Source organism: Haemorhous mexicanus, chromosome 13, assembly GCF_027477595.1.
Source record: "Haemorhous mexicanus isolate bHaeMex1 chromosome 13, bHaeMex1.pri, whole genome shotgun sequence".
Lineage (NCBI taxonomy): Eukaryota > Metazoa > Chordata > Aves > Passeriformes > Fringillidae > Haemorhous > Haemorhous mexicanus.
The window spans coordinates 14851400-14870586 of NC_082353.1; the positions used below are offsets into that span (position 1 = coordinate 14851400).

At 47.1% G+C, this 19187-nt stretch overlaps 1 protein-coding gene across 2 annotated transcripts in view; it reads right to left on the bottom strand.

Moving 5' to 3' along the window:
* ACAN (aggrecan) overlaps window positions 1–19187 on the bottom strand; it is a 67729-nt gene that overhangs the window by 5170 nt on the left and 43372 nt on the right. For both annotated transcript variants that reach the window (XM_059858539.1, XM_059858540.1), the window contains 8 exons: window positions 18952–19079; window positions 18062–18355; window positions 14897–15436; window positions 14219–14393; window positions 13699–13826; window positions 13286–13579; window positions 12934–13125; window positions 9628–12813 (listed from right to left, as the gene is read on the bottom strand). In XM_059858539.1, the coding sequence (XP_059714522.1) occupies window positions 9628–12813; window positions 12934–13125; window positions 13286–13579; window positions 13699–13826; window positions 14219–14393; window positions 14897–15436; window positions 18062–18355; window positions 18952–19079 (4937 nt within the window). The remainder of the gene's footprint in view (window positions 1–9627; window positions 12814–12933; window positions 13126–13285; window positions 13580–13698; window positions 13827–14218; window positions 14394–14896; window positions 15437–18061; window positions 18356–18951; window positions 19080–19187) is intronic.

Genomic DNA, 19187 nt, shown 5'->3' on the forward strand with positions numbered 1-19187 from the left:
TGTTGGAGTGGTTGGTATTTGAGACAAAGCATGTCTTGCCTTCTTCAACAGATCAAATGGGTTATCTGGAAGCAGGTAAAGCTCAGAGGATTCTTGGGTTTTGCAGGTAGATCTCTTGCAGAAAGTTAATGGGGAACTCGCTCTGTCTTTTGAGATTAAGACTTTTTCCCATTATCTTTAATGTTTAATCCCTTGTCATCACAGACTGGGGATGGGACAGCACATGATAAAGAATCTCAGCAGGCCATTTTCTAGGCTTTCTTACATAATTTTTTCTTACAGGTAAATATGACAGCAATTTTCTTGGAAAAGAATGATGAAAATCTTGTTCCCTGGTGAGAACACTTTCATGGTCTGTGTGCATTGTTCACCTATAGTGTCCCTAGACACTGTTTTTGGACACCAACAGCAAGGGTGGTCAGTCTCATGGGAATATGAAGATTTACTTTTCCAACAAGTTTTGGGGCACTGGCTTCCTCTTGCATCTCCCAGGCACCAGAGCCCATAATTCAGAGAAAAGAAAAAATTAAGACTGGCTTGGATGAAACAAGGTCATAAGCAGTTACAGGGTGGAGAGTCTCTGGCTGGATTACAAGGATCTTCAAGAAAAAGTATCATGGGTGGGTAAATCGAGAGCTGGTGAGGTTGCACTGGAAAATTGATGTTGAGACAGCACAATTCCTGCCCAGAAGGTTCAATGATCCCGAGCCTTCTCCTTATGGTCTACTCCATATGTTGGTATTGGAAGCAGAAAGAGATGTGGAGAAAGGGAAGGAGAAAATCCAACATCTATTATCATTACTCATGCCAAGGTGAAGAAGATACTCCAACCTTATTTCTTTTTTGTTTGATCAAGGCAGGAGAGCTTCCCCTCAGCTAAGCTGGTAAAAGTTTGGACTTTCATCAGCTTTAAGGAGAAAACTCTTTTTCTTTCCTTGTAGAAATAAAAAGAAATATTATTGCACTAATTTTGATGGAAATACAGGTTGCTTCCCATTTTCTCAAAGATACATTCCCTGCTGATTTTGCCACAGGAAGCTATGTTGTGGAGATGACAAAAATGTCATGCTCTGTCAAATCAGTGGAGATTCCTGGAGTGAATGATGCTTCTCTCAGCTGCGTCTTCCCCGAGAGAAACACAATAATTTTTCATGGCTCAGTTGAAGCATCCCTCCACGAAGTTCCAGTCTAGCAGAGAAAGTTTGCCTGGGGTGAAGATGTACTCAGAAAGTTCCCTACTGTTACAGATGAACAGAATGACCCTTGACCCAAAGAGACAGCAACGTCCATGATCAACATTGTTATGATCTGTGTGGAGCTCACCAGAGACACTCAAAAAAGAGAAGGCTGAAGAAGACACCAGAAACTCCTGCTTAGGAATCTTAGAGGAATCATGGTGCTGTGAGGAGCAAACTTATCAAATTGGATACTCAAGAGGCTCAAAGCTTTTCCCTGGTGTGTTTTAAGCTGCTGTTAGAGGTTAGCTCACTGAGATGAGGGCAGCACTGATGGGAGCACTGGGGATCAGCTTTTTTGGGGGGGTAGTGTGGGAACAAGGAGGTGCAGCAGTTAGTAGGATTAGCTGAAGCCAGGGAGGCCGTACCGATCTCACACAGGTCCCCTCCGTAGCTGGGAAGGCAAAAGCATTTGAAAGAGTCGATGCCATCGACGCAGGTGGCTCCATTCACACAGGGGCTTGAGTGGCACACATCAGTGTCTGCAAGAAATCAAGGGCTTCCATTAGGGCTCTGGGAGGCAACTCCACCAACAGGAGAACTTGTTTCCTTGCTTGTGTAGAAGGAAATATGAGCTGTTTTGGGGGGGCTTGGGAGGGCTGTGTTTCATAACATAGTGCCACTGCTGCTGCTGGAAGAATGAAGGCAAGAGACCCAACCCACCCTACAAGGAGGACATTGGTTTTCTGATGGTTGAACACCACTCTGAAGATATCAGAATAAAGCTCAGCAGGATGTATCCAACACACAGCACTGGCTGTGGTAATTCTTCCTTGTCTGCTGCCTTTGCCTGATGCATCAAGCATGTAAACTTGTGTCTGTGTCTCCTCCAGCTAAAGGTCTATGAGAAGGAATGTGGAATTCTTCCATAAGTCAGAAACATCCTCAAATAGATCTCTGTCTCCTAAGCAGCGTTCCTGGTTGTCTGTCCTCACTAACAGTTTCTTCCTAACCATAATTTAGATGAAGTTCTGGGTCAAGAAATCTCTTCTCAGTGAAGATGAAGAAAGTGCAGAGAAGAAAAAAAGGGGGCTCAAAGGTGGTTCAGAGCCCCTCAGCTTTTTCTCTTTGAGGATCTTAGACCTGGCTATGGGTGCTTATTCCTTGGTGAGGGATACTGGAGTGCAGTGACATTTTCTCGAGATCTGTCCCCACTAGGTGCTCTTCTGGTTGTGATGAGGATGGAAGAAGCTGGTACATCCTTTCTAGCTATGGACTTCATCTTGGTGGAGAGAGCTTTGGAATCAGAAGAAGAGTCATTCAGAACAAAAAGATTTCAGATACATTCAACTCAGAAGCAAGGAGGAAGACTAAGGAAGGAAATGGGAACACATCCACACAGGCTGGATTAAATGATGGCTGGTTAGATCCTCATGTGAGACAGTGTTTCTTTCACACTCAGGAGAAATGTAAGGCTTTCAAAGTGATGACTCCATGCTCTTCTTGTGGATGACAGGGTAGCAAGGAAAGATTCAAAGATGATAAACATTCTGGCTGTGGAAATAGCAGAGCAGAGCAGTGACTCCCCAAGATCTGTGTTCATCTTCTGACTGGGGTGTATTTGGTTGGATGTTGTTTTCTTGGAGCTGAGGCTCAGCTGCTCAGTGTCCCCAGGCACAAGAGAACACATGGGCGTTATACTCCCTGTGGCTGTCTAGTGACTCAGTGGCCAAGGTCTGATACGTCATCTAAAAGCTGACATGTTCTGTAATGTGCCTAAGTGATGGAAAAAATCCTTTCTGACCTTGGAGGGTAAATCTGTGTGTGCTTTGGAGCAAGGAGATTGTCATCTTTACTCTAGGCTGTATCACCGTGAGCAGTGAAATCATTCCTCAGATGGCTGATGAGCCTCTTACTCCAGTTTTGCAGTTCTTTTCTGAGAAGGAATTTTTCACTCTGAATTGCCCTTCTAAATCTCATGGATGCTTTTTGGATTTCTTTGTTCACTGCAAAATGAAGGTAATCCCTGTTTCCATGATACTAGTAAATACTTTGAGACTTTCCAGAACAAAATGGGAGTCACAAGCCTAGAGGAAGAATAGAGGAGCTGAACTTGGCTGAGTGTTGCTTATTAGTCACACTTGGAGTTCCTAGAAGATAGAGAGCACAGAGAAAAACGAGGTATCCTGAGGGGTGATTGCAACTCAAGAGGCCCTTTGGGCTTCTTCAACAGCAGTGGCAGCAGAAGTTCATGTTTGATTCCAGTGGGCTCCAGCTGAACACGTAAGGAAAGGCTTTCCTTCATTCGTCAGGCTCCATGAAGTGGAAAGAACACTGCAGAGGAGGGAGGGAAGCACTCACAAGAGCTAAAGCTGAATGTTTAGCAGTGGATAATGAGCCTTCAGCTGTCTTCGGCCATGTGGAATAAAACTTGGCGTGTCCAAGATCTCTTCTGGGATGCCGGAGACCTGGTGTGTGCTTCCCTGGTCTTGGAGGAGGGGGGAGCAGGCACACATGTGCAAAGTCATTGCCACAAATTTCCAGCTGGGAAATAAATCTGGAACAGAGTTTCTTTTTACAGATATTGCATATAATATGGTTGCACATATTATATATGCAGTAAAAACAAATCTCTGATTATAATATATATGTTACATATCTTTCCATACATATACATATGTATTTTTGTATATAACATATAGAGAAAAGGGTGTTCTTGTAGGTAATGTTGGAGAAACAAACATCAAATACAAGTGAGACATAGACAGGTTGCTTTTTCCCAAAATTGTGCTTCAAAGGGTGAGAGAGAAGAAGTTTTAAAGACGTGATGATCATAAACACCAAACTGCCCTTCAGCCTGTTGGGCTGCTGAGGCAGTGACCCTCTCTCCATCTAGATGTAGAATCACCTCACCAAGCTGATATTGAAAAACTCAAATATATCTGTCAGGCTGGAGAAAGTGCTGCTGATTCTGATCCTCCCAGAAAATCTGGATCTCAGAGGTATTCAAGAATGGTCTAAATGGTAAATTTGGCTGTGACGTCGCCTCTGGAAATCCTGGCAAATTGGTTTGTGGGTGTTTCTAAGATAAGGCACGTAAGCCACAAGTATGATTTACAGGAGGTGAGAACTCCATAAAAAAATCCATCTATCACACAACACTTAGTGTTTGTTTGGTTTCTTTTCCACAGCCTTTTATATGCTATAAATGTGTCTACTTCCACACTGTTCAGAGCTAGATGAGGTTGGCAAATCTCTGCACACCTCTTCAGGCAGCTGCAGAGCCTGCAGCATGCTCGGACAGCTCGGAGCCCCCACCTCACAGCACTGGCTGCCAGGTACCTTGACACTCAAGGATTTAGACACGAGCTATTTATTTGCTTGGCTGAGCAGTCATCCAAAAAGTCAGCTCTGCTTTGCGATGCAGCTCAAGTGCTTATCAGCTGACAAGGAGACAAGACCACTGCTATTATTACCCCGAGCTAACAAAGGACAGCGATAGTCGATAGTCGAGGAATGCAGAAGGGAGGCAGCCCTGGCTTTCAAGAGCTGCAGCTGTAAAACAAAGACGGGGAGAAAATGCCTCACGGTGCCAAGAATAGGAAACCCAGTTAGAACGTGTTATTAACTCACTTCTTGAGGATAATGCAGAATTAGCAATTCTTCTAAAGAGGATTCATACTGCACTTAATATTGCCCAGAAGCTGCAAAAATTCCTCAATTTTACTGTCACAACAGTTTCTATTTTTTGCTACCAACAGGACTCCAGATCTAGCTTTTAGATGCCTTTTCTTTTTTAATAAACCAATTACAACAAAATGGACAATGTAAACCAGGTCTTGCATCTGGAAGATGTAAACTGTTGGCTGGAGAAAGCAAGGGGAGTTACACAGCTGCAACACAGAGTTTGAGTTTGTTCCACCATTTTCTTCCTAGGACTTCTTCTCCATTGCCAGATATACGCTATATTTAGTCAGAATAATTTTCTTTCTGTGCAACTAAAAGCAAGAGAAATATTCTTGTCATAACTGCCCATGGTAGGGGGAGTTTCGAGCTGGATCATCTTTAAGGTCCTTTCCAACCCTGACCATCTCATGATTCTATGATTCTCCTAATGCCTTTGAAAAAAATTTTTGTACTAGATCATAGAAATTGGAAAGAGAAACCTGGAAGAAAGGAAAGAAAAACAGTTTGGCCCTGGTTTTGCTAAGAAGGCAATGTAAAAGTGAACATGCGGTGTCAGTGGTGAGAAGGAAATGCTTTTGAAATTCTTCATCTCAAGCTGAGACAACAATACCAGAAACAATGCTACCGTTTCCTAAAACAGTGCAGTCTGTGCATTTCTCTCCATGGCTGCCTATATGGAAGATGAGCAAGAATATCCATTAAACAAGGTCATCTTTGTGCTTAAAACATCTACCAAGGAGAAGCAGCTGGTGAACAGAGAGGATGCTATCACCCAAACTCTGAACAAACTGTAGTTTCCCTGAAGCTGTGAGTAACAGATTCAGTAATATATTCTATGATATTTCTATATCCTCCTTTTTTGTTCTACAGAGCAGGAAAGGTCAGAGAGAAGGGCAAGGCATTTTCAGGATGCCCAACAGTGCCTGTTGTGCCCCTCACCTTTTCCTTATCGGCCTCCTTGTAAGTGCAATTATCCAAACAGGGAATCAGAGACCAACTAGATAATTATCTCCTAGAGACTGGGTGAAAAAAAATCCAGCTACAAATTAAATTTGCTTTTCAGAGTCTGCTGGGAAGTTTGAACTACTGATCTGGTAGATCAAACATCAAAGAAAAACATTGGAGCAATTGTAGGGTGAATCCTAGAAGAAAAGAATGGGATGAGTTGGGGAAACCAGTTCTCTCACATTTTAAGTTAAATGCTAGTATTGAACATCACGTAGCCAGCTACTGACTTACAATGAGCAATTAAGTAATTAAAATAATTAACTAGTATAATTGAACCAAAGCCTCCATGCAGCAGAAGGGGCAGGCATAGCTGTAGCCTTAAAAACCCCATTTTACTAGAGACCAGGAGTTTCCAGGACTTGTGGATCTGCTGGAACCTTCAATTTGTCCAACACTCTCGTGGAAAAAGAGCTCAGGAAATTTGGATATCTTCAAAATATAATGCATAAAAGTAAATGGGCATGGAAATAACACTAGTCCAAGACTGTAGGCTAGGTTTTGTTTAAGCAAATTAACTTCTGATGCAAAGCAGACAGTGTCTTCAGGAGACACCAAATCACCTGCTCAGCCACAAAGGGTCTGTGCCTCTCAGCCAGGGCTGGGACCTCCATCTCTTTCTTGAGAGCATCATTTGCATTCCACATTGGGTGAAACATTCTGAATCAGGGGAATATTTTCTTGACTTTTTTTCTGGATGATTTTCTCTGGACCAACAAAACTCAATCCCTTGGACTTCCAGGTTGTGAAGAATGAGGAAAACCCATTAAGACCCTTCCTCATTTGTAGTCTAACCTTCTACTGTGTGGGGCCATAGGCAACGGACTTCAAGGACTTGTTTCACCAGAGACAAGCAAAATTTCACATAAAAAGATGCCATTTCAGCACATTTCTCTTTCCCCCCACAACTGGAGTGAAATTTTCAAGTCATTGGCTGGTCTGAGAGCTCCAAACCGCATCCTTTCACTGAAGTGCCAGCATGTTTTTTCAGCTAATAATTATTTGTCTTCAAATGCTACCAGAAGCAAAAAGACCCGCTGAGTTGGCAAAACCCTGGGTGAGGAAGCCAAGCCTATGGACAATTCTTTCAGCTTGTGGGGTTCCTGTCTTCATGGAGGAACCAAATGCTGACTAAAGACATGTACATGCACAGCCTTCAATTTGGTTAAACACCAAAACATACTGGCACTCCAAGTGTTAATCTTTGGCCTTCTGTCTCTGGCTTTTAGAGAAACTTTTAGGCTCCAGCAGAGCAGAATAATATCATTCTTCTTAAATCATCCCACTAAATAGACTGCTGGATCTAACTGGAACCCTCCAACAACAGGGCCAGAGGGCAAAATCCACATTTCTTCCTGTTCCTCACTCTAAGCTCCTGTAAAGCTGAACCAGCTTCACCAGTGCTTTTATGTCAGTGAAAATCCACTGCTCTGTGTGGGCACCCGTTGCACCCTACAAACCCTGAGCACAGCACAAAGCCTGCAGATGGCAGCTGATAGTTTTTGCAAGAGCTATATTTCAAGGAAGGGAAGCTTCAAGTGAAAAGGCAACCACAACATGGAAAACAGCATTTTGGGATCCAGCCTATGGTTCTTCCATGTAGACTTCCCATATTCACAATCCCCAGAGCTCTGTAAAAAGTAACAACCCAAAAAAGGAAACCTAGGATTCCTTTTCTTTCTTCTTTTCTATTTTTCTTTTCTTTTGTCATCTCTTTGCTGTAATTCTCTAGAAGAGGTTTGCCTTGTTTTAAGGGTGTTCTGAGTTCAACAAACTTTTTTGCCACTTGGGTGAGCTTCCTTCATACCCTGACCAGGACTGCATTTAGGTCTGTAGAGACATTGTAATAAAGTTTACCAATAAAAACAGAAGTTTTACCCTAGAACATCTTCCCTGGTGGGACTGCCAGCCATACACATGTGTTCAAGCCCATTTCTAATTTATAAAGTGTACAATTAAACTTCATGCGGTGGTTGCTTACCTCTTGCTGTCTCCTGCTAAGAAACCCCAGCTGCTACATTGTCCTCTCTGTTACTTGCAAATACACATATTCCAATTTCAGAACATTTTTCAAGATTCTTCACACATGAGCTGCTGAACACATGGTTTTCTTTCAAAATACTTCACAAAAATGTTGGCTAACAAATGGTCTGAGGAATCTGGCAATCGCCTTGTGGTTAATTTTTAAAAAGAAAAAGCAGTGGAATAAAATCCATATTTTGGGGCCAATATTTTTTTTTTTTAATATTTTTACTAAGCTTCACTCTCTTCCTTCCTTCCCCTCAATGCTGCCTTTTCTGGCCTATTTTTGTCACTGGGTTTGGACGTGGCGGTGGGCATGGCCCAAAAGCAGAGCCTGCTTTTGCAAGAAGGGTTTTTGGGCCCATAACTCCTGTACCACGCTGTGCTGTGCCAGGCTGTTCCAGTGCTGTGGGAATGACCCTGCTGATCTGCCCTCAGCCACTCCTGCAGCACGCCCAGGGCAGCTGCTCAGCACAGACAGAAGGGATTGCAGGTGTGCTGTGGGCAGGGCTGAACAAAGGTTTGTGATCACCTGTGCTTGCAGAGGGACAGAGCAGAGGGAAATGCAGTGACTCATTGGGAACACCTAGGGGATGGAAATGACGTTAGAAACCAGGCTGAGCTTCACAAACCCTGCACTTACTGATTCCAGAGTTAGCCATGCTGAATGGTGCAAATTGACCCAAAAGCAGCAGATAAGGAGGTAATGTGGGAACGGGTAGAACTGATGACACTTCTGCCAGAAGGAAGTGAGGAAATCTCTTTGTACATCCATTTTGTACCACACTTAAGCAATGTGTAGCCCTACAAGAACATGTGGCCCTTTGAGAACTGAGGACATGCAGGACATTCATACAACAGCACAAGCACTGATGGCTTCCAACGAGGCTTGTCCCCAGGTGCCAGCTCCTGATGGCAGCAAAGGGAGACCAAGCTGTGTCCAGGGATGCTGCAGGACATCCTGTGTTACCAAGGGCATCTCCCTTGGCCAAGAGGCACAATGTTTTGAATTTTGTTTTTTTTCTCACTGGAGTTCACTGATGCTTTCACAGCATGAGAACTCTTCTCAGGAAATGCTCATCAGAATGCCAGGAGAGTGTTTTCACCATCAATGGTTAATCAGGCTTAAATATTCTGTCTGTTTGTGCTTGGCAACATGGGGGCCCAACCAAAGACAGAGCACTAAAACACTAAAAAGGCAGGGTAGAGGGAAGGGAATTTATCAACAGAGCTGACAAAAGCTAGTGATGCTCTGAGCATTATCTCACACATTTATCCCGTTGTAGCTGCAGAGAGCAGCATAAGACACAGACCAAAGGGTGGCCACATGCTGAGCAATACCTGGGGCTAGGCAGCAAGTCAGCCCACCACGGAAAGAGAAACAGAACAGGACTGACACTACCAACCCATCTTCTCCAACTTCTCAGCTGCCTGCAGGGTAGAAAACTCTGGACATGTAGAGGTGGCACTGAGGGACATGGGTTAGTGGTGGACTTGGCAGTGCTGGGTTAATGGTTGGACTCTGTGATCATAAATGTCTTTTTCAACTTAAACAATTCTATGATTCTGTGATCATGACCTGTGGAAAACCCCATGTTTATGGCTTTCCATCAGAACAATGTTCTGCTCAAGCCTGCTTCTGTGTTAATGTTCTGTGTTGTATAAAAACCAAAAAAGTGACAGTTATGCCCCCTCCTTCCCATCCACAAAGCTTTCCCTTCCATATGAGACACATTACCTTCTGTAGTGGGTCCTAATGCGTCAATTGCTTCTTGTGAGACTTGGGGCAGGGTGGCAGTGGTGGTGGCCAGCAGATGGGGATTGTCTGGAGCAACATCTGTCTCTGTCTCTTGTTCTGACACCACAGGAGGGGAAGGCTCCATTTCAAGCTGAGCCTCTTCAGGGTTCCTGAGTCCCTGTGTTGGTTCAACATCTGGAGTCCTGGTACTAATTACAATGTCTGGGACAGAGGTTTCCCCTGAAATGCCTGCGATAGAGTGTGTCACAGCTCCAGATGTTGTGTCAGGAATCTCCCTCTCCTCAGGAGTACCAAAGAGCTCCCCGCTGGCCAAAGATGTGGCAACTGTTTTGATGTTAGCAGCAGGCAATGCAGATGCTTCCCCACTGGTTTCATGGGCTGTGGATGCTTCTATGCTGAGCTCAGGAAATGTCTCTCCACGGGCTTCTTGACTTGTGGGTGTTCCTACTCTAATTTCAGGAAATGCAGAAGTTTCCCCACTGACTTCTTGAACTGTGGATGTTTCTATGAAAATTTCAGGGTGGGCAGAGGTTTCTCTCCTGGCTTCTTGACTTGTTGGTGTTTCTATGCTGAACTCAGGGAATGCAGATGTCTCCCCACTGATGTCATGGACTGTAGAGGTTTCTATGCTAATCTCAGGAAATGTAGATGTTTCACCTTGAGCTTCTTCACCTGTGGATGTTTCTATTCTAATTTCAGGAAATGCAGGTATTTCACCACTGGTTTCATGGATTGTCGAAGTTTCTATGCTAATTTCAGGAAAAGAGGACAAATCTCCACTGATTTCATGGACCGTTGAAGTTTCTATGCTGATTTCAGGAAACGCAGACATTTCCCCACTGGTTTCATGGACCGTCGAAGTTTCTATGCTAATTTCTGGGTAGGCAGATGTTTCACCCCTGGCTTCTTGATTTGTGTATGTTTCTATTCTAATTTCAGGAAATGCAGAACTTTCTCCACTAATTTCATGCACTGTTGAAGTTTCTATGCTGATTTCAGGAAAGGCAGATGTTTCTCCACTGGTTTTGTGGACTGTCGAAGTTTCTATGCTAATTTCAGGATAGCCAGATATTTCACCCCTGGCCTCTTGGCTTGTAAATGTTTCTATTCTAATTTCAGGAAATGCAGACGTTTCCCCACTGATGTCTTGACTTGTGGATGTTTCTATTCTAATTTCAGGAAATGCAGATGTTTCCCCACTGATTTCTTGTATTGTGGACGTTTCTGTGCTACTTTCAGGAAACGCAGAGGTTTCCCCACTTGCTTCTTGACCAGTGGATGCTTCTATGATAATTTCAGGATACCCTGATGTTTCACCCCTGGCTTCCTGACTTGTGGATGTTTCTGTGAAAATTTCAGGAAATGCAGAGGTTTCCCCACTAATTTCTTGAATTGTTGATGTTTCTGTGTTAAATTCGGGAAATGCAGATGTCTCCCCACTGATTTCATGAATCGTGGATGTTTCTGTACCAGTTTCAGGAAATGCAGATGTTTCACCACTGATTTCATAAGCTGTTGATGTTTCTAGAGCACTTTCTGGCAGTGCAGATGTTTCCCCACTTAGTTCACCAGATCCAGAGCCTTCACCACTTGTCCCCAAACTGTAGGGAAAGGTGACAGTTTCCCCACCTAGTTCCTGTGACACCGTTGGTCTTGTCACCACTTCTACTAAACCAGAAGTGACTAAAGTGATTCCTGGAAGCCCTGAGGCCTCCCCACTGATATCAGCCACTGTTGAAGACTGTCCACTTAGATCTGTGGCTCCAGAAAAGTCTCCACTGATGTATGGGATTCCAGATGGCTCTCCACTCAAGTCTCCTGAAGGAAAACCACTGGTCTCCACAGCTCCAGACCCTTCTCCAGATAGTCCTCTGTCTCCAGAAGTAAATCCACTGATTTCTGTCATCCCAGATGGTCCTTCTCCCACTTCTTGTGCCACTGATGTCTGTGTTACAACTTCCACCAAAGTAGTATCCACAAGAGACACCGTGGGAAAGCCAGAGGTGAGTCCACTTTCCTCTCCAGACAGCAGACCACTGGTGACATCAACTCCAGAGATGTCTCCGCTGCTGTCCGTCACTCCACTCGGGTATCCGCTCATCTCCAGCACTCCAGAAACACTCCCACCAAAGTCTACATGCCCAGAAGGCTCACCACTGATGTCTAAACTCCCAGACACCGTGCCTGATCCATCTTCATCACCTGAAGGCAATCCACTGGTTTCCAAAGTCTGTTTTGCTTCTGCTCCTGTAACTGGTGAGGTTGTTGTCACTTCCTCCAGAGTGACATCTACGAAGGTAACGCCAGAGGCCTCGCTGCTTCCCTCAATACCAGATGTAAGGCCACTTAAGTCAACCAGGCCACTGGTCTCATGTGTTCCAGATGTTTCTCCACTGCCATCCAGTCCTGAGGGAAAGCCACTAAGTTCAGACCCTCCCGAGGACAGCCCGCTGAGCTCGGGTACCCCAGAGGGCTCTCCGCTGGGCTCAGCTCCTGAGGGCAAGCCTTGGGTTCTACCACTGCTGTCCCACTCAGAGGATGGCAACCCTGACAGATCTCCTTCACCGCTGACTCCGATGGACCCTTTTCCCTCCTCTTGCCGTTCTGTCACTGCTGTTACAACTTCCACTAATGTGGTATCCACGAGGGAGACGGTAGGAAAACCAGAGGTGACTCCACTTTCCTCTCCAGATGACACGCCACTGACTAGCTCAGTGCCAGAGATTTCTCCGCTCGCTCCAAAAGGCAGCCCGCTGCTTTCCACTTCAGATGGCATCCCACTAATTTCTGGTATCCTTGAAATAGACACCGATGTCTCCTCCTCTGCAGAAGGCAGGCCACTGATATCACCAACACCAGAAGACGCACCACTCAGATCTCCTGAGGGCAGCCCACTTTCTCCAGGTGGGAAGCCACTGGCATGCAAGTCTACCGACGGTAATCCGCTCTCTCCAATGCCTGAGTGGTCTCCACTAAGTTCAAAACCTCCAGAAGTTGGTTCTCCACTTGTATCTGGAACTCCAGGAACCCACCCAGATGCCAAAGATTCACCACTGACTGGATGCTCTCCAGATTCAGTCACCTCCCCTGACACTTCGCTGACGGAAGCATTGGTACTGGTTTCCTCTGGTACTATGGTAGCTGGAGGAAAAGCAGATGGAGCCACTGGAAAAGAAAGAACAGACAAAGAGAAGGAGTTGGGAAAATTATTTATACTTTGTGAGGGTCCCAACCCTACACCACCAGCCCAGCACGACACAGGCTACAAGGAAGCTCTGAACGTACCTGAGAGCAGTGACACATCGGTTGGAAAGACCTCTGTGCCCCAGACTGTCTGATTCTCAGGCTGAGTGGCAGACTCTGTCTCCATGGTCACCTCCTCCCCCGAGGGCACCCCCTCCACTCCAGGGATCACTTGTGTTGCCAGCACATCTTCAAAGAACGGGGTGACCCCCTCCTCCTCCACAGGAGGCAGAGCTGGAACAAAAAGACATAGGAAGGAGTTTCCAAAAATTCACAATCCAAGATGCTGGTGAATTGCCTCGCTCAAACCGGCACCCCAACATGCCCAGACTCCCTTTTGACATCCCTTTCCCCGAGGAGACAGGTTTCTTCGCCCTGCGGGGGCGGGAGGTACCTCTGAAGCAGAAGGCGTGGTGCCGGGACAGCGGGTCGGGGAAGCCCGTCTGGTTGTGGTGCTGGTACACGGTCCTGACGCCCGGCGCGTCGCCCCCGCAGGCGGGCCGGGGGCTGACGATGGGGTAGCGCAGGCTGCCGTCGGCCAGCCAGCCCGCGTAGCACCTGTCCAGGCCCTGCTTCCAGGCGGCGTGCAGCTGGCCGACAGAGGCCAGCGTGGCGTTCTGGCCCTCGCAGTACCGCTGGGCTTCGGGGAAGGTGAACTGCTCCGGCTGGGTTGCGAAGAACACCTCGCCTGAGGGATGGGAGGGAAAACACGGTGAATCCCTGCATCCCGGCCATCTACAGGCGGAGGTGAAGGTGTGGGGCACAGTTTTGCTCCACAGCAGTGCCCAGGGGCAGGGGAGGATGTACCCTTGAGCCTGTCGATGTAGCAGTACACGTCGTAGGTCTCCGAGGCTGGGCGCATGCCGTATGACCGCACGCCTGGAGTGTTCTCTTTGTCTCCTATGCAGTTATTTCGGGGATTCACAATGGGATACCTACCAAAAAAAGGAAGAGAAGAGGTAATCCAAGATAACCTTAGATAGCCAGGACTGAAGAACCTCAGTGTGCTTGGGAGAGGGACATGACTCTTCCCTGTCTGAGCCCGCAGTGTGACTTGGAGACAAGTCCACTTACAGCTTGTGACAGTAAATACAAATTTCCTGCTTCTCTTCCTACACACCAGGAGGGCTCACTGGTGCAAGATGTGTACATAGGCTAGGAAATGAGGAAAAGAAGTGGGCAAAAACACATCTATTGACCACTGAATATCATGGCCTAGAGAAAATTTTGTTTTTGATGAGGAGAGAAGCAGGACACACCAGAGTAAAGCCTCAAGGGCTAAATGGCCATTTTGGAGGGTGTCTTCCCCAGGTCAGTGTAACTTTACCTGACTGTCTGGTCCCGCAGCCAGCCAGCATCACACTGGTCGAAGCCAGCCTCGTAGGCAGCCTGGAGCTGCTGGGGGGTGGCGATCACAGCGCTGTTCTCCAGGCAGGCCTTCTGGGCTTGGACAAAGGAGAAGGCATATCTGCTGGTGGCTGCACGGTAGTGAAACACCACACCTGCAGGAAAAGAAGCTGTGGTGAGACAGAGGGTACAGGACTCCCCTGCACTGAGATATGTGACCAGAAATGGTCTTCCAAAAGCCAGTGCAAGGACCAGGCCCTCTCAAACCCCTTTTGATGGAAATGCCTCACTCATGGAGCCCTGATGCCATTTAGGATGATGTTCTGGGGATCTCTTTAGCCCTCCTCTAAGGTCTTCTTCCCTTGACGTTCCCCTTCCCTGGAGTCAGGTGGATATGGGAGAGCAGAGAGTGACCACTGCAGCCCAAGCATCAGCCAGCAGAGCCCTGGTCAGCACATGATGGGGTGGCCCACAGCCTTCTCTCCCCTCCTGCCCTACTGTGATGGAGGTGCTCAGCTCGTCCCTGACCTCTAGCAGGCCTGTGCACCTCCAGGGACCTGGATGCCCTCTGAGAGGGCAGAAACTCAGGCTGTTTTCGGTGAATGGTTACCTCTAGAATGAACTGGCCTTCAGGCTTCTGGGAGTCCTGGTGTCTTACCTGTGGGGGAGATGGGCTGCTCGGGAAGGTGGCCGGCACCGGGGGCAGCTGTCACTCGCACAAGCTGATCTTCCTCTGTGAACACCGAGGCAGACTCCAGTCCTGGTGTGGCAGTCACCCCCACAACCTCTTCCACTGAGCTCACCTCTGCTGTTTCGGTGGTGCTAGCAGTGCCAAAGGCTAAGGTGGTGATGGCAGTGCCTAAATCTATGGTGGTGGCCTCTTCAGGGACAGTCCACGCCACTGTGCCATCCTCCCTGGTCACATTTTCCTCCTCTGTGGCAGCTGTCTCTGGTGTGAGAGCAGTGGTGAAGAGATCGGGCAGGGCAGTGAAGCCCTCGCCCAGCCTGGTGGCCGTGGGGGTGATCTCAATGGGCTCCAGGGTGGCGATGCTGCCGCGGGCCTCCTCCTCCGTGGCATTGTGTGACAAGGGCAGCTCCACCTCGGTCTGGGTGACAGTCTGGACAGTGAAGGCGCTGCCCAGCTCGCTCCCTATTTCGTCGATGAACTGCCCTGGGACCAGGCTCTCAATGTCATCCCCTACATCAGGACACAAAGCAGCAATCAGAGAGGATAATGTTAGTCTGATGAGGTGAGCTGCACTGGTGCTGCCTCCAAGGAGCAGCTGGGTATCTCTGGTATGAGAGGATTAGGGAAATCGTGACAGTTTGATAAAAGAAATGGTTTTCCTTCCTCCACTGTGGCTCCGAACAACGCCTCAGCACGGAGGGCATGTGACGAGGCACTGAGCCGCCTCAGGCTCCAAATTGGTCAATCAGCAGGGACACTGCCCTCGCTCCTGCCAGTTCCCCTTCCCGGGAACACCTTGCCCATATCCAAGTCTGCACTGACCTCTAGTGCCTGCTGCAAGGAAATTAGGTTGGACGGGGGGAAGTCGGGGAGCTCGGGCAACTTCCCTGGCAGATCTGTCTGAGCCGCGGGAGAAAGACAGCTGGATCCTCACACTCGGTGCGTGAGACCGCAGCAGGATCACGATCACCTTCTGCTCTGCCCAGGCGGTGACTTGAGAGCTCATCCCGTATAAGCATCCTAATCTCTGCCAGGACAGCCAAGGCCACTTGCTGTACCAAATACACTGAAACAGCTCCCACCTTTCCCCTTCCAAATCACTTTCTTGCTCAAGTCACACCCCTTGGGTCTAGGACAACGTGCTTAACATGGCACTGAGCAGCTGACAAGGACACTGGTTGGTAGAGCAGCATGAAACAGAACTGTGAGGGCAGGAAAGGGAGGGATGGATCACATCTTGGATGTGCAGCAAGGCTGGTCTTGGCTGGGGAGGGAAAAAGGATGAGACAATGCCTGAATTTTCCTCTAATAATGCTTTCCCTGCTCTATTTCCAATTCCATTGTACTGCTGGTTCATTTTAGGCAGTACCTTTCAGATCTCAAGGGTTTCAGAGATTTCTATAAAGATGCTCAGAAAAGGACTGACCTTATGCACCAGTTTCAGAGGCAAACCCTGAGATAACCAGGAGGCTGTGGCTTGGTGGACCAGTCTTTAGCTTGTCCACATAACTGGGTACCTCCAAGGATCTGGGAGATGTATTTGGGAACAACAGATCTGATCATAAGGGTTTCAACACATATTTAAAATAATGTTATTTTTTCAACTGTGGTAATCCTACTTGAATGTTGGCCTCTGGTTGCCCAAAATATCACTGTGCTTTCCCCTCTTCTTGCTTCAGGGAGAAGTGTGCAGTTAGAAGAAAGGGGGAGCAGCTAGGATGGTCTTCACTTCCTGGGTGCAATTTTAATCCATGATTCCCAGAGACTGCATCAGTCTCAGATTTATCCCAGCATGGGAATTCAGTCACTCATCTGTACCACACCACATCTCATCACTACACACATCTTCAGGGTCAGACCTGTTCTGTTTCTCCTTCACTTCCTTCTCTAGCATTCAAAGTCTTTTATATGAAGCACCTGAGCTCTGCTTCGTGTCTCCAGGAGAGCTTTGAAAGCAGGAGGGTGTGGGAGGACTGGACAGATGTGAACTGTGCTACCCCCACCTCTGCAGAGCCCCCCATGTACAGGTCAAGCAGCCTCTCTAGATCTGCTTTCTACCTCAACACAAGCAGAGGACTTAGTGCTTTGCCAAACCTGCTTTCTCCCCTCTCTTTCCTTTTTAAAAAACTCAACATAAAAGAACCAAGAGGTTGTCTCTGGCCAGGGAGCTCCTCTGTATTGTAAAAGCAGGGTACCCCTGACAAAGGGGAGAGAATGACTGCATCTGACTCCATTGATATCAGAAGGCTAATTAATTACTAATTATACTATATTATTCTATATTATATTACACTATATTACATTAGATCCAAACTGAATCTGCACAAGTACCCAACTGTACTCAACTGCCCAGAATCTTGTGACTGTCTGCTGACCAACAGTCTGCACACATGCTTGGCCCTGACAGGCCAAGGAAACAAAACACCATCACTTTGTATAGTATAATAGAATAGTATAATATAATATAGTATAATAGAATAGAATATAATATAGTATAATTGAATAGTATAATATAATATAGAATAACCTAACCTAGATGTGTTAGGTTATTCATTAACCTAACACATCTAAACCACAAAAATATAAAACTTTAGAATGCAATCTCCACATTGCATTCTACTTTGGCACAGCTTGGGAGCAGCCAATGAGGTAAGAATTGTTTTGATCACTCTTTTCTCTGCTTCTCTGCCTGCTCCCCTCAGGTTCAGAGGGTGTGAATGCCACACCTGGGCGCTGGTTGCAGAGGCACTGCTTGGTGCCACGGCCCCACGGCAAGATGGAGGAATTTGGGCGTGCCCTGTCCTTCTTCTTCCTAGCCTCCATCTTCTGGGTGATGTTGTCATTTTTAGATAAGTTTAGAGTAGAAGCTCACTGTCTAACATAGATGATAGGTATTGGGAAGTTATGGTAAATAATGTACACTTAGTTTTTAGTATAAAAAGATAACACCACCTCTGAGGTGGGCAGTGTGCCACAACCCAACCTGCCAGGCAGATTTCGGCAGGTTGGAGAAAGAACGTTATAGATCAGAACGAGAGCAGAAAAGTCCTGACTCCTGCTCCGACTGCCGGGCGGGAAAAAGAAGCTCGTACGCATCTCAGAGTCACCCTGAGCAGCAGAGATTCAGAGACTCACCGCTGTAGCAGATGGCGTCGTAGCGCGAGTCGGGGTGCGGGTAGCCCGTCTGGTTGACGTACAGGTACACCGTCCTCACGCCCACCAGGTTGCCCCCGCAGTTGGGGCGCGCTCGGGAGATGGGGTAGCGCACGCTGCGGTCGGCCAGCCAGCCCGCGCTGCACATGTCCATGCCGTCCTTCCAGGCCAGGTACAGCTCCCCCGTGGTGGCCAAGCGCGCTCCCAAACTGCGGCATTTGTCAAAAGCTTCTTGGAAGGTGAACTTCTCCGGGGCAGTGGCGTAGAAGACTTTGCCTGTAATCACATCATCCATTAGCACAGGAATTACCTGTATTTTTGTATTATTATGTATAGTTATTCTTATCCCAATTCCCTTTCTGTGTCCCTCCCACTCATAAGACTTTGGATAAGATGAAGACTCCTGTGTATTAGGGCTGAAATGCAAGCCCATGTGGGTGACTTTGAAAAGACCAGAAGAAAGTGAGCCTTACAGACCAAATGCAGATTTGAGCAAAACACACTGCGCCAGCTGGAGCCACAGGGTAAGGGGGAGATAAAGGACAATTTCAGTTCTGTTGTGCTGAGTATTTCAATGTCATAAACAGAAAAGATTGGTGTATCTGGATGTCACACACTCAAATGGCTGACCAGGCAGGATGGCGTGGACTCTGGTGGAGGTTAGATGGACTCCACCCTCTGTGCTGCATTAGTCATTCGACATTAAAATTGTCCAAGGTCTAATAAAAAGACTGTAGAGAACATCTGGGCTGGCTAGGGTATGTGCTTTTTCAGATTTAACCTGTCTTTTCTCTATTTGCTCTTGTCCGGTCTAGGCATGGTCAGGGCTTTGGCTGCTTCTGTGTCTAGTAACAATAAAAGCCCCAAATCACCTTGCATTTGCTCTGCATAGCAGTAAACATCATAGGTTTCATCTGGCTCACGGACACCGTAGGTCCTCACTCCTGGAAATTCATCCTTGTCGCCATAACAGCGCTCCCGGGGCCAGTGGATGGGATACCTGAGGGAGAGATTGTGGATAAGGAGGGGAGGCAGGACCCTGGCAGTCACAGAAGGCTGGGAGGGAGCTGCAGAGCACTGCCCAGTGTGGTGATTTGTGGCTTTTCCC